The sequence below is a fragment of the Brassica rapa genome, chromosome A06, assembly GCF_000309985.2.
Source record: "Brassica rapa cultivar Chiifu-401-42 chromosome A06, CAAS_Brap_v3.01, whole genome shotgun sequence".
Classification (NCBI taxonomy): Eukaryota; Viridiplantae; Streptophyta; class Magnoliopsida; order Brassicales; family Brassicaceae; genus Brassica; species Brassica rapa.
The window spans coordinates 18,544,054-18,560,011 of record NC_024800.2 but is presented as its reverse complement, the minus strand read 5'-3'; the positions used below and the strand labels follow the sequence as shown (position 1 = coordinate 18,560,011).

Below are 15,958 nucleotides of genomic sequence, written 5' to 3'. Positions count from 1 at the left end.
CTAAGAGCAATGCATCAATGATGGTTCCACGTGAGAGACCGTCCAACGCTTAATATGAGTATCATCAGTTGGAACTGTCGAGGAGTGGGGTGTCCTCAAGAACTGATAGTTCAAAGGCTCATGGAATTGCGACGTACGTACTTCCCTGAGATCTTTTTCTTATGGAAACTATGAATCAACGGAATACTCTAGTAGATATCCAAGTTTGGCTAGGATATGATCGGTTGTACACTGTAGACCCTGTAAATACAGCTGGTGGTCTTGCTTTTTTTTTGGAAAAAACAGTGTATTCATATCTTGTATGCAAACAAAAATATTTTGGATGTACAAATATTATATGAAGATAAGCAGTTATATTTGTCGTGTGTTTATGGGAATCCTATTATTAGTCTTCGTCACATTGTCTGGGAACGTCTAACACGCTTTGGTGTCAATCGTAAGAGTAGTTGGTGTATTTTTGGAGACTTCAATGAAATTTTAAATAACTCGGAGAAGACCGGTGTCCCTCGCAAAAGTGATAACTCTTTTCTGCCTTTTGCTTTCATGATAGACTCTTGATTGAACTTCCAGGTACAGAAAACTGTCTTACTTGGGGAGGTAAAAGGGAAAACCTTTGGATCCAAAGTAAGCTTGATAGAGCTTTTGGTAACAAAGAGTGGTTTAAACAATTCCCTGCATCTAATCAAGCCTTTCTAGCTAAGAGATGATCGGACCATCAGTCGATGGTGATTAAACTTTTGTCATCTCAAGATTCTTATAGAGGTTCCTTTCGTTTTGATAAGAGAATGCTTCAAAAGCCTCTGGTTAAAGAAGCTATTCAGATGGCTTGGAACTCGCCTGATTATTATGACTCTTCTTCAGTTTCTTCTCGTCTTTGTCAGTGCAGGAAAGCACTTAGTCAATGGAAGAAAGATAACTTAGCAAACTCTCAGGTTCGGATTATCAATTTTCAAGAACTTGAACAAGAGCAATCTTCTCTTGATCCCTCAACTCTCAGGATGGTTAGCCTCAAGAAAGATCTTCTGTTGGCTTATAGAGATGAGGAGAATTTTTGGAAACAAAAGAGTAAAGATGATTGGATCCTCTATGGCGATGGAAATACTGAAGTGGTTCATGCGGCTGTTAAGATTTCTAGAGCAAAGAATGAGATTGTCAAATTCTTTGATAAAGATAGCAACGCTCAAAGGTCTGAAGCTTCTAAAGGTCAGGTAGCTATTCAATATTTCAAGGACCTTTTTAAATCTTCAAATTCTGAAGACTATAAGTACTTGTTTAGAGACCTCTCGTCTAGAGTATCTGGATGAATGAATCATTACCTTACTCAAAAGGTAACCCCTCATGAAGTTAAGGAAGCATTTTTCTTAATTAAGCCAGATAGTGCTTTCTGAGCAGGATGTTTGGTTTCTTCTTTCAATCCTATTGGAAAATTTTAGGTGATCGGCTTACAAAAGAAGTTCTTTCATTTTTTTGATTCTGGTATCATGCTTTCAGAGTGGAACTACACTCAGATTTGTCTAATTTCTAAGAAGACTAATGCTACATTAATGTCTGATCTTCAACCAATCAGCTTCTGTTCGGTTATGTACAAGACAATATCAAAGATCCTTGCTTCAAGACTCAAGTCTTGCCTTTTTGATATTGTCTTACTGTCTCAGTCGGCCTTTGTTTCAGATAGGCTTATTTCTGATAACATTATCATGGCGCATGAAGCGATTCATAGTCTTCGTACTCATGATTTTGTTTCTAGGAATTTTATGGCAGCCAAGACGAATATGTCCAAAGCTTTTGATAGAGTTGAATGGAACTACTTGGAAGCTCTTTTGTCTTCTCTTGGATTTGATGGCAAATAGGTATCTTGGATTATGGCTTGCGTTTCAACAATTAAGTATTTGGTTCTTATCAGCGGTCAATCCTATGGTTTCATTTCTCCATAACATGGTTTTAGACAAGGTGATCCGATTTCTCCTATCTTGTTTGTTCTCTGTGCTGAAGGACTTACTCACATGCTCAATCAAGCCCCAGACAATGGTTCTTTGCAAGGTATCTAGTTCTCTAATGATGGGCCTATTATTCATCATTTGTTTTTTTGTGGAAGATAGTTTGTTTGTCTTCAAGGCTGACTTGTCTCAATGTCATGCTTTTCAAGAGATTTTCAACAAATATGAAGAACCTACATAACAGGTAATAAATCTTGCAAAATTATATCTCACGTTCCGGAAGAATATTGATCAGAGATTGAAAGAGCATATTCAATTTACGTTGGGAACTTTCTCTGAAGGTGGAGTTGGGTCTTACTTAGGTCTTCCGTAATGTTTTGGTGGTTCTAAGATTGAAATTCTTAACTATATTCAGAACAAGATGAAGGGTAGAATGTTTGGATGGTATACTAAATTTCTTTCTCAAGCAGGAAAAAAAATCATCTTAAAATATGTAACTCTAGCAATGCTATTCATGCTATGAGTTGTTTCAGACTTCCAAAGATGACTTGTAAGAATTTGACATAAGCCATGGCTACATTTTGGTGGTATTCTCATGAAGATAAAGGAAAAATACATTGGCTTAGCTGGGATAAACTCTGTGTTCCTAAAGATCGTGGAGGACTGGGTTTTAAGAATCAAGCTCTTCTAGCTAAACAAGCTTAGAGAATCCTCTCTTTTCTTTTTTCCCTTCTCAGCAGATTTTTAAAGAGCATATATTTTCCTTTTTATTAGCTCCTTTAGGTTCTAGGCCTTCTTTTGCTTAGAGGAGTATTTTATATGACAGAGAACTTTTAGTAAAAGGTCTAAGACACATGGTTGGAGATGGTAAGTGTCTCTTGGTCTGGTCTTCCTCTTGGCTGGTAGATGGTGATAGGATGTGTATCCCCCTTATCAAGAACATTCTAGTTGATTTAAATCTTAGAATAAGCGACCTTCTTCTGGATAACTTTCATCATTGGAACCTCATCTTATTGAATGATCTCTTATATCCCCAAAATATGTAGATTATTCTCAAGATCAAGCCAGTTATCACTTCGTCAGACTTCTTCATTTGGAATCATTCCCGCTTCGGGGAATACTCAGTAAGATCTAGATATTGCTAGCTGAAAAGGAAGCAAGTAAAAAGCTTTTGTAGCATGAGGTATATTGTCGTCTTTAAATGGTATTAAGGAGTGTATCTGATCTTTCAATACTGCTCCAAAAATCAAGATATTTCTTTGGAAAGCTATCAGTGAAGCATTGCCAGTCACAGACAACCTCATAGATCAAGGTATGAAAATTGATACTCGATGTCATATATATGAATTGGAGGGTGAATCATTAAATCATGGCATATTCTCTTGCACCATTGCGAGGCAAACTTGGGTGAATAGTAACTTCCTTCATCCTCTTGATGGTTTTGATTCTTCGCCAGTCTATTCCAACATTTATTGTGTTTAAAGACAAGGAACAATCTTCTCATTCCTGAATACATTAGAAGAACTGGTCCTTGGATCATATGGTCTATATGGAAGAACCGGAACGCTTTCTTTTTTGAAGGAAAAATATCTTTAGGTATCTCCTTTACTAAAGATATTTTTCAAGAAGTGGATCAATAGTACATGATTAAGGATGCTGATAGTCAAGAAAAAGCCATTGATTTAGAAAGGAAAAAAAGAATTATCTTTGGTTGGAAACCTCCTCCAAATTTTTGGCTAAAATGTGATATAGCTTCTGTTTGGGACAAAGATAATCATCAAGCTGGAGCTTATTGGATTCTCCGGAACATCAAAGGTAAAGTGGTTATGCATGGTAGGAGATCTTTTGTTGGTATCTCTAGTAAGTTTGAAGCATCTTTTGAAAGTTGGAACTGGGCATTTGAGAGTATGAAAAATTTCCATCTTAATGCTATCATTTTTGCTAGTGATGACTATGATCTCATTGATGCAATCTCCAAACCATCAGCTAGGTCTTCTCTCGAGTTTTTTTCCTCCCACTTATTAGCATGGCTGCAAGATATTGTTGACCAGAAAGTCTTCATTCTCATCAACATTTTATCAGTGCAAAGCTCATTGCAAAAAGTGTGATTAAAGAGGATCTTTATCAATCTTATATTGATGTTAGTTTTCCATCTTGGCTAAAGCCACCTTTTTGTATAGGCACGATTTGATTGATGTCGATCCTCTTTTATCAGCTTGTAACATTTATATATCAATGCAGTAATAGTGTTTTAAAAAAAAAATTGGATACAGTAGATCGAATAGATTCTTTGTGATTACTATCAACATGGTAAATAGGGCATCACTTGAAGTCATCCACATGGTCTGATTTTATACTAAACTCGATTGGAGAATCTTAAGTGGTATTGTCTAAATTGTATACATAAAGCATAAAACTAGAGATAACGAGGAACACACATAAAAGATATATGTCACGTCCACCTTTTTCATTTGTAATCCCGTGATCTTTACATAAAACAATTATAAAGATATACTTTTAACGTAAAAACGACAATATTTGTAATCGATTTAGTTGGACGAGATATATTCCACATTTCCACTGGCTGATGGGACTCAATTTTTAATTTGGCCAACAAGCTTCTCGAGTACAACTTTATCAAGATAAACAAGGTTACTATTAAGAGGAGCTATGTTTATATTTTATTTTGATTTTCTACATTACAGTTACTATTATTGTTTGTTTTAAGTTCTAGCTCAATGTTTTTGTCAATGATGCATCGTTTTCAAATGAATTTATGGTAATTACTAGCACAGCTGTTTTGACTCTCACCTTGTGTATATATATCTTGCCGACAAATTGCAATGTATAAATATTGTTTATATTGCAATGTATAAACAATTGTTTTTCGTCATTCACATAGATGCAAAATTACTAATTTAATTTATGGAGTTTATACGAGTCTTTAAATGTTTTGTTGTCAAAAAAAGAAGTTTATATTTCTTTGTAAAATACTTATATGATAGGAAACCCACGTTTATAAACAGCACAAACAAAAACGCGTATGTGTTAGACACTTTAGACTAATACTTTTTACATTTGCATGCACAATAAACAATTACCTGTTTTACCCGAAATATAAACATATTAAAAAATCTCATGTTTCGTTGAATGGGTTCGATTCGAATTTTCTTGATATGGTCTTTCACACGTTATTCATGCGAGCCTTTAAGGCAAAACACAAGATTTGAACATTTGAAATGAGATATGAATACATTATTTAATTACGTCAGTCAGTCATGTACGTAGTATATATAATTAATTTTGAGTATCCGACATGAAAACTCGGTAATTAATTGATGGCTAGCTAACCAGCTAAGATTGTTTGAAGGAACTTTGCACGTGATTGAGAATCTGGCTTGAAAAATTAAACAAGAATGCTAATTAAACCACTAATTAGCGAATCATGTATTTGAGCCATCAAGTATTTTGTAGGAGCGGGTTTTCAATACTATAATAATCATTGAAATTGGAAACTCACAAGTTGTTGTCAAAGTTGATATATATCGACCAACGTTCTGAAATTTTATCATTTTGTTATGTAGCATGATTTGATATCAATTCTATCTTTTTTTGCTGTCTATCTTTAAAATAAGTTATTGTTTAATTTGTTTCGAGATTTCTTTTGCTCAAAAAATAGTTACAAAAATTCTCTAATTTGTTGTAGTAGTCCTACGAGTGGGAAGTATTATTGAGTTATTATTACTGTGAGTGTGAACCCAGGCCTAAAAAGTGTGATACAAGAATGAAAAAACAAACAAAAGTGTTTTTAGGAAATTAAAAGCCGACAGAAAAAGATGAAATAGAAATCAACTAATTAATTTAATCGAAAAAGGGAAAAAGTGGGGACTGAGGAGAGGGTGCACATGGGGGTGGGAGAGCAAGCTTTTTTTTGGCGTACCTTTGGGAAATTACACAATACAAAAACTCTCATGTGCCTTCTCTACTTTTCTTCCCCACAAAATTTAATAAGATTACAATCTCATAAAAACCAATTTAGCTAACATGATGACGGGTTTGATTGATATGATAACACACGTTTTCAAAATATACAATCCGTAATACTGCAGTGTCTGATTTACACTTGGATGTAAGGCGTTTGAAAAGTGTTACTATTCTCAAAACGCGTTGATAAATGATAATATTAGTTATAAGTTTATAACGCATTTTTTATGAGCGAGTTAGTTTTATTATACACTATATAGTAAGGAGGGTCAAATTTTATGAGAAAACAAAAAACAGAAAGGCTGGCTCATGGTTGGTTTAGATCTAAGAGCCAATCTGCTCCTGTCTTTCTCTGTTCCCCATACCCAATGAAAAGATGGAACTCCGATCTCACCAACTCGAAAATAAATAAGTAATGATGCACACTAGTTTCTATAGTTTGTGACGTGATGTATAAGTGTGGCAATAGTGTTATCTTTCAACTTGTTTACCGTGGATAACACAAAAGGTCCTTTTCAAAAATGTGCAAACAAAAAGAAAGGAAAAGGTATGTTTACTCTGAGCCGGTTAAGGCCCAAGTTTAGCAAGACTGTTTCTCCGGCCCATTGGAATTATGTTCCGTGATGTTTTGATGAAACTCTGCGTTTTGATCATTGACTGTCTTTGCGACTGATACAGGTTCTCAAGCCGTTTCTTGTCTAGTAGACTCTCATCGGAACTTTTTTATTCTCTGTTACAAACAAAAAGGCTAATATAGTGGACTGAAACAGTTAAACATAGTTGAGTTAGTAATAGTAAGCTCTCTCTCTCTCTCTCTCTGTATCTCTTCAATGTAAACTATTGATTGATTAGAGGCTAATCATCTCTCTTACATGATTCCATCTACATGTGTTATAACAGAAACCCAAGAGTGGGCTTTGCCATCATCATCAGTGCCGAGTCACTATCCTCCCACACAGAACGTTTCTGCCCAAAAACAAAGAGGTAGTAAGGTCAGTATATTTCAAAAGAAATGTAGGGGGAGAGTTTGTTGGGATATATATTATATATAGACTCGCGATAAACAGCCATGATTAGACTTTTGCTTCTTCTTGTTATTGGTCTTCTCCTTTTGTTTAACCACCGGTTTGATCACTTCCTTGATCGCCGAATCAAAAACTGCTTTCACATTCTGCAAAATGTTAACTTTCAGAAGAGAAGAGTTGTCTACTATGAAGGCGATTGATTCAATGTAAAGGTATTAGTATAGAACAATACCTGTTGAGTTTTTGAGCTACATTCAATGTAATATGTCGCACCTATTAGCTTACGCAATTCCTCTCCCTGTGTGTGACATATTGGAATGTGTTTATCAAACGTATACAAAAGGATCAAACGCGTTTACTGAGATGATCAAACCTGTGCAGTAGTTACAGGGGATAGTCCAGGATGGTCAGCCAAATAATGCTTATCTTCACGAAGATCTACATGGATGTTGTAAGAATCATGAATAAGAGGAATATGTTGGTAAAAAAATGCTCATCAGTTATCTTTTACCTAATTTGGTACCAACAAGGACTAATGGAACTCCAGGGGCAAAGTGTTGGAGTTCAGGGATCCACTGTCTCAACAAGAAGAGTCATATAGCATTAGATATTTTCGTTTCCAACATAAGAGAGAAGGATGGATGAATCAATCTTCAAAAATCAAAACCTTTTTAAAAACATTCTCGTAGCTAGCTCGGCTGACCAAGGAGAAAGACAGGACGAAAACATCTGCTCCTCTGTAACTCAAAGGCCTTAATCTGTTATAGTCTTCTTGTCCTGCACCACAAAAACACAACAGGGGAACAAAGGTAAATTCAAAAGGGATATAAAGTTCTCAAGAAAGCCCTCAATCAAACATGGAAAATGGTTATTATGCATGCAACAATCTCAAATATGGATATTAGTATTCATACCAGCAGTGTCCCACAGCCCTAGGTTCACAGTGGTGCCTTCAACTACAACGTTTGCACTAAAGTTGTCAAAAACTGTTGGTATGTAGTCCTGTTACAAAATTCAATCCATATATCAAACCGCAACGAGATGGTAACTTATTTGAGCTTTTATATATACAGTATAGTATGGTAAAATCATGAAGAAAATTCTGATGAAGAATCCAGAGATAAACTATAAAGATGAGAGAGAGAGAGAGAGAGAGAGAGAGATTTAATGAATGAAGTAACTCACAGTAGGGAATTTGTTGCTGGTGTAGCAGATGAGCATACAGGTTTTACCAACGGCGCCATCACCAACCGTCACGCATTTTATGAACTTTGAAGCACTTGAAGCCATTGATTGAATGAATCTCAACACACACATACACAGCCAAACCCAAGAAGACGAAGAAGAAGAAGAATAAAAAGGAAATAAATGGGATTTACTTTAACGAGGAAGATGAGTTAAAATATAAAGCAAACCGCACAACAGAACATACATACAAAGAAGCCCCTGCTTTTTTTTCTTTTCTGTTTCCTCTTTACAATATTTCCAAGAAAATTATGTCAGTTCTATTCGAATATAAAAAGACTGTAATAATCTTGTATTTCATTAAATAAACATCTGTATTTTATTTTAGTTTTTTTTGTTGTTGTTGTTGTTATGTGTGTTTGTTGGCTCGGTTCGATTTTTTTTTTTTTGACAAAAAATAAAAAAGTTAAACTGATACATTAATGAAACCAAAAAGCATTAGTATCCTCTTATGCCACCAATATTTACCATCAACTATAGAAATGTGCCGAGATAGCTATTCTCGCAAGTTAATAATAGTCACGGTGAGCAACAGTGGCATGCTGATATCATATACGTAAACATGTTTCAACTGTCGAATACATGTTTTGTTATTATTCTCTATATCACATAAATATATAGAAACGAAATTAAAACAGCTGAAACCATCATTTCAACAAATATTTTATAAGAGAGGGAGTATTAATTTCTCTACAATGAAATGTTAATCCTACTTGATTATAAACATAAATATACCGTTTCTAGTTAAAGCTGAAAATACAAAAATAGTGTTTGAACTATAAAATTTTATTTTAAGATATTCATTTATTAAATATAAATTACTTAGAATGACTCTAGTGTTTGAACTATAAAATTTTATTTAAGACTAGATTTTTTAACCGCGCTACGCGCGGATAAGATATTATATGTATTTTTTAATTCTAAAAAATAATGTATAATATTGTATTACATTATTTAAAAAATATAAAATAAGACTACATAACATAAATATATTTTATAAATTTTCTTTGTGGAAACCATTATGTTATTTGATTGTTGTACTTGATTCACATATTTGCATAGATATTTGTGATAGATGAATAACTATATTTTTATTATCAGTAAATCATATATATTTATTATATAGTATAAAAAAATGAAATTATTTATTTTTTAAACAAAGTTGTCTCATGTCGGAGATTCAGTTATAGACATATAATATTCGAAGGAGACATTTTACAGTTATCAATCTTCTTAACAGTCAAGAAACAAATCTGAATATCAAAACAATATCTCATACGATCTCTTTGTGGAATAACTGCTCAGAAGAAATTGAATTTAGGCATAAAAAAAGACTCGAAATAATGTGCAGATGTGTTATCTAAGTCAGCTTTACAAAGTACTACTATTCATAGTTCATATATCATTTAAGTCCATCACTTATTAAACATCTTGAAATAACTGATGCTAATTAATAATAAACTTTTGGCTGAAAAAAAAAATCAAATTTGTCTAATTATCACTTAAATATTTTATTAATATTGTCTAAGAAGCTTTCAATTGATATAATAGTTTAATTTTTATTTGTTTTTTTGTTAATTTTAGAGTTTTTTGTATTTAAGATTTTTTTCCATATTAAGCTTATATTTCTTTCACATAATATATATATGTCATAAAAATTACCATTAAATCAGTTTTACTTATTTATTATTTTGTTTTTAATGAAAATACACTTTTTAAATAATTTAATTTAAAATAAAATTATATATTAATTTGTTATATTCTAACAATTTGATTGATTTAATTAATTTGTTTTGGTGGATAACTTAAAAGTTTTTATATGAATCGGGGAAAGCAAGCTTATGTTGTTATATTATATTTATTTGTGTATATGGAATCTATATATAATGCTAGTGTAATAAAGAAAGAACATTATTTTTTTGTAACTTCAAAAAGATACATTCTTACAATTTGAAATTAATCAAAATTTAATAAAATCATAATTAAATAAATCTAATTGTTTTTTTCTATCTTCTTTAGTTGGATTCTCATGAAAAGAAATCGATAGGTTAAATAAATATTTCAAAATTTGTTGTGTTATTGTTTTGTCTATAAATTACAAAATTTATTGAATTGATATATTTAATTATTGCACCCTTAAATAATATTTTATTAAGACATTAGAGAATTATGTTTTGAGTTGTTTTGTCAAAATTGTACAAAAATCTATGTTTTTTTCATATTTGTCACGAAAATTTATATGTTAAACTTACTTTTACAAAATTCTTAACTTTTTCACGAAAACAAAAATCTATGTCTTTTCATATTTGTCAATTCTCACACTTTCAAAGAATATATTATCTTAGTCACTTAGTTATTTTTTTTTACAAAACAAATTATCGGAGTCTTGAAAATTGAATCCATATTATTGTAAATGTACATAAGAGTGTGATTACATATTTAGTGATTCTTGTATATGTGTTCAAGAAAGTTTCAATGGATTAGTGGTATTTGCCCTATATTTATGTCATACTAACCCGGGTTCGATCCTCTCCTTTGCATTGTTTTTTTATTTTTTACGAAAAAATAAATGATATGACGTTGCAACTTCGAGCTCTCTGATTGGACGATTTTTTGTGCCTATGTGGACACTCTAAAAGGAGCTTATATACTCCTTTTAGTATAGTATAGATATTCTCATTCATATAATTTTGAAATAACTAGAATAACTCTTGAAACATGCAAAGTTACAATTTGGCCATTACTAATAATTAAACCATGACTTTGTGTCATTTTAGTAAACTTCCCTTTATTAAATATATTTGGATAAACTGGCCTTTTATGTGGACCTATATTTTTTTTAAATAAAAACTATCATCGAATTTTAACTCAATAATGTAATATCGGCCAACAAGAATTTCGTTGGCAACTACCATTAATAAAAAAATCCAACTTTTCACAAAGGTTCATAGCAACTTGTACAAGTTCTGGTTTAGAAAGTAAAAGTGCATATTACTTATATGTGTTTAGATAATGATTTATAGTGGGGAGTTGGAGCCAAACTTGTGTGAGGATATCTACCAAAAATGTAGATAAATGATTAACAAATTATATATAAGATATATTTTTATAAAATAAACTAATTATTGGAGTAGAGTAATACCTACGACTACATCGACGCAACCACCATAACTATGAAACGCAGAAGTATGTTACCTGGAGAGGTGTTCACAAGGAGAGGACCACGGGGCTTTTGCTCTTTAGTTTAAAGGTGTATTGTTTTTAGTATTTTACTACAAGTTATTCCCACCAACAACACTTCCAAATTAAGACTCTTTAAATAAATAAAATCTTAGGTGGCTGATATTCAATAAATTGACAAAACATAGAATAAATCAAATAACATGCTTAGTGAAAAGAATACTGAAATGAAACTAATTATTATTCAACTATACCTTTCATATTGAAATACATTATACATCTACTTAATCATGCAACTCTGGATATCAGGTTTTTTTTTGGGACAACAACAACTCTAGATATCATAAGATTCCAAAAATAAACTAGTGTCACAACGTCACAATAGTGGTTAAACTCACGCACTTTGATTTGAAGTTAACAAGTGCAGCGGGCCGATGAATCAATATGGGCCGTATTTGATTTTATAATGCACTTGTCGATTTAATTGAAATACAAGCCTCCTCAGGGTTATATTGTTATGATAGATGCTTATGATTTGATTGTTTACTGTTTAGTGTTCCTGACAGATCTTCTTCCAGTTTTGTGAGAATGTTTGTCTTGTGGTCCAGTGATTGATCAAATCGAACTATGGCCTTTTGTGTAATTTTGTGACATACATCCAATATTAGGGAATGAGTAGATAGAGATGGACACAGTCACACATACATAAATTTTGAGTAGTGAGAATGCTTTCACACTTATAACTACATGATGAGTTTCATATGAATCAGCAATTATCATTGTTCATTATTAACAGGTTATGGATAAACTAAACCCTCACCATTAAAAAGCCAACGTGGAATATTAAAATGCTGAAATCATACCAAACAACTAATTATAATACTTTATCATCGTTTAAATCAAATGATGAACTTAAACATTACTTCCACATATCTGTACAGCTAATTTACCTCATTGCATCAACCGTTTCAAATTCAGTATCCCCAAAAAAAGAAACAAAACAAAACGTCTGGAAAAAATTAATTCGAAGATGAAAAGTAAATAATTCAACGTTGATCGTATTTTTAATTATTATAAACAGAATTAAAGGAAACGCAATTAACGCGACAGTCAACGAACTTGACAGCCTTTCCGTCGCCGCCGCCAGTAACGCAAACGCGTTTCGTACACGCGCCCACTAACTCTTCGATACCTCGTTACGCGGCGGAACCGCCAGAGATTTTCCTGAGGAGACCGGAACGGAAGCGTAGCGAGTGGAGAAGCTTCGGAATCCACCCAAACCGACGTACTCGTCGTCCTCGTCGTCGTCGTCGAAATTTAAAGAGTAACTCAAAGGATCGTACTGAAACTTCTCGCTGGCGTCCCAATCGCGGCCGCGACGTGGATCGCGGTTGAATCGGCGAATGAAAGTCTTCCAACGTGGACCAGCTACGATTTCAGACCACTCTCGGATCTTAAGAGCCGCCCGTTTCCACCACGGTGGATCGTCTCCGCGGTCAACGCTGTGATTATCATCAACGCTCCGAATTCTTCCCCAGGAGGAGTATGCGGAGCTTCTTGATCGGAAGGTGGGGAAACACGAGCAGCAACGTGGAACGTACCGGGTTTCCGGATCCTGGGCTGGGTCCGATTGTACAACTTCCATCGCAGAAACTGGGAGAAGAGATGTTCTTCGTCAACAGTGGTGAAACTGAAATAGATTGAAGCTTTTTGCTTCCTAACGAACTTATTGCCATCATATATATACTGCACTTCTACTAACATAGGTCTAAAAAAATCAAAATGATGCCAGCTAAATATTTAGAAAAAATGTTTTTCTAAACCAAAAAAAGGTAATTATATTCCATTAGACTAATCTCATATATTTTATATCTATTAAGCTGATTATTTTCAAAATAACAATAATGCTCTAAGTTTCAGTTATAAATTTGAAATTACAATTAACAAAACAATTGCTAAATATTAAAATATAATAAATAATTAAATTAATTAATTAAAATAAAAGAAAAAAAACATTAAAAATCCTCAAATAAAAAATGATTATTTTCTTCCCATATTTTTTTTCTTCTGAAAATTGATTTTTTCATATATGGAAGCTGAATATTTCCAAATATTTTCTTTCCGTATTTTTCGAAACTGATTATTCTTATCTGTATAATACAATAAATATGTAGAACTCGGTTTCTACAGGTTCTTAGATTTATAGTAATGTGTAGATTTCAATTTCTACATGTTGTAAATTTAAAGTAAATCTGTAAAAATAGTTTTTTACATGTTTTTAGATTTATATATAGTAATGTGTAGATTTTGATTTCTACATGTTTTAGATTTATAGTAATATGTAGATTCTAATTTCTACAGATTTTAAAGCGATATATTAAGCGCGTAATGTATATTCTAAATATTTTTAGAGTACTATTATTTACATAGATCACATAGTAGATTTCATTCTCTATGTGTAGATTTCATTTTAGAGCGATTTCTATGTGTATTCTAAACATAGTAGATTTCATTTTCTACTTCATAGAATGTCAATTATACTTTATGTAGAACAAAATCTGAAATTATGATTTAAACATTTTTAGAACTGGAAAAAATATCACTAAGTTCATATAAGTATTTCATCAGTAGTTACTATTTTGGGATTTTTGCAAAATTGACCTACAACTTAAAGTCAAACACAAAACTAACCTCCTTTTTTTTTTTGAAAATTGGTTTTGCCCTATTCACCCCACAAGTTCATATAATTTACGAAAATGCCATCAATTTTTTTTTTTTTTTTCGAAAATGACATTTTTACTCTCTCACCCTCATCATCTTCAAGTAATTACAAGATTGCCATTGTCATCAATACCACAACCACCATGAACAACCAATTTGAAGCTCTTAATGCTCCCAAAATCGATTTACCCTTCTTCTTTTTCCATTCTTGTGAACTAAACATAACATATCTCTCACTTTCTCTCCACAATGAGCTAAAAAACCCAAGATTTTGATTCTGAAATTTTTATGGTTCATAGAGTCATAGAAGCTAACGATTATGGGTGGGTGACTTTCGTTTGTGATTCTGTGTGCTTGGAGAAGCCTTATGTATGCTAAAGAACTTATCTCACCAATTTAACGTATGACATCGAGTTTTTTTCCAGATCTGTTCGTCAGACGACTTACTTGGGAAGTCGTCTGGCTGTAGACGACTTACCTTTCAGTCGTCTGGCTGTAGACGACTTACCTGGAAGTCGTCTGGTCAACGCAGAGGTTATTTTTGCAATTGACTTTGAAATCTGTAACCTGAGACGACTGAAAGTTAAGTCGTCTACTATTGTTTGGTTTCAAAAAAAATTCCAAAGAACCTAGACGACTTACATTTCAGTCGTCATAGGTTAGTTTTGCATTTGACTGGATAATTTCAGAAGTTTGAATTCCCCAGACGACTTACATTTCAGTTGTCTGGCGAAAATTAAAATAATAATATTTTTTTTAAAGTAAACGACTTACAATTAAGTAGTCATAGGTTAGTTTTGCAATTGAAAAAAAAAACTTCAAGATTTAATTATACACAGACGACTTATAATTCAGTCGTCCACCAGACGACTTAATTGTAAGTCGTCCAGGACTTTTTTCCGAGATTCTGGTCAAACCTCGTAAATCCTGGACGACTTACATTTCAGTCGTCTCGTGGACGACTGAATTATAAGTCGTCTGTATATAATTAAATCTTGAAGTTTTTTTTTTCAATTGCAAAACTAACCTATGACGACTTAACTGTAAGTCGTCTACTTTTAAAAAAATATTATTATTTTAATTTTCACTAGACGACTGAAATGTAAGTCGTCCAAAAAGTCAAACTTCTGAAATAATCCAGTCAAATGCAAAACTAACCTCTGACGACTGAAATGTAAGTCGTCTAGCTTTTTTGGAGTTTTTTTTTAACCAAACAATAGTAGACGACTTAACTTTCAGTCGTCCGAAATAACAGATTTCAAAGTCAATTGCAAAAATAACCTCTGCGTTGACCAGACGACATATAGTTTAGTCGTCTGGACAACTTAGATTGAAGTCATCCGCGTCTTCTCCACTAGTTTTTAAGTCTTCTACGTTAGTTTTTGAATAACTTGTATTTTTAAGAGTGATAAGTAACTTCAAGATATGTAAAACTCATATTTACAAAATATGTTCTCTCCCTTAGTTTTACTAAATTTGACTAAGTTTTTCAATGCAAACTTATAAAAAATATGATATGCTTTGACTAGTTACTATTGTTTGTTTCCATCTCTTACCAAAATTCTTGTTTATTAAGATGAGAAAAAGGCCATTGGAGTTTATTATTGCATATGAGAGATCCAAAGATAAGAAAAAGGCTACTGAAGTCTAATATTTCATTGATTTGTAAATGTGTAAACACATTGTTAGCACATTTAATACATCTTGGAAAACATTATTACTGATTTTACAAAAAAATTCACAACTAAAAGAGTATACATGCAATTCACAAAACAGACCACAAACAAAACTATTATAGATCATTCATCTACAAAGACAAGCTTGGATTCCACTTGAGTAGACAAGACCAGACAACTTTTAAGAAGT

The 15,958-nt window shown here is 32.6% G+C and overlaps 2 protein-coding genes across 4 annotated transcripts; both read right to left on the bottom strand.

The window, feature by feature from the left end:
* Positions 1-4,099: 4,099 nt before the first annotated feature.
* Positions 4,100-9,143, bottom strand: LOC103874723 (rac-like GTP-binding protein ARAC10). 3 transcript variants are annotated; one of them, XR_634274.3, is made up of 8 exons: positions 8,132-9,140; positions 7,861-7,948; positions 7,614-7,723; positions 7,458-7,521; positions 7,320-7,384; positions 7,179-7,244; positions 6,980-7,079; positions 4,100-6,887 (listed from the first exon to the last, which is right to left on the bottom strand). XR_634274.3 is itself a non-coding variant. In XM_009153161.3 (8 exons), the coding sequence occupies exons 1-8, from the start codon at positions 8,261-8,263 to the stop codon at positions 6,851-6,853; spliced, it is 675 nt and encodes a 224-aa protein (XP_009151409.2). In that variant the 5' UTR covers positions 8,264-9,137; the 3' UTR covers positions 5,619-6,850. The 3 variants fall into 3 exon arrangements, 2 of the variants coding, with proteins under 2 accessions (XP_009151409.2, XP_033128407.1); XM_009153161.3 differs by having other exon boundaries at positions 5,619-6,887; positions 6,980-7,092; positions 8,132-9,137; XM_033272516.1 differs by having other exon boundaries at positions 5,619-7,079; positions 8,132-9,143.
* Positions 9,144-10,640: 1,497 nt separating this feature from the next.
* On the bottom strand, positions 10,641-14,086 carry LOC103874722. Its single transcript, XM_033273961.1, has one exon. The coding sequence runs from the start codon at positions 13,014-13,016 to the stop codon at positions 12,549-12,551; it is 468 nt and encodes a 155-aa protein (XP_033129852.1). The 5' UTR covers positions 13,017-14,086; the 3' UTR covers positions 10,641-12,548.
* Positions 14,087-15,958: the final 1,872 nt, after the last annotated feature.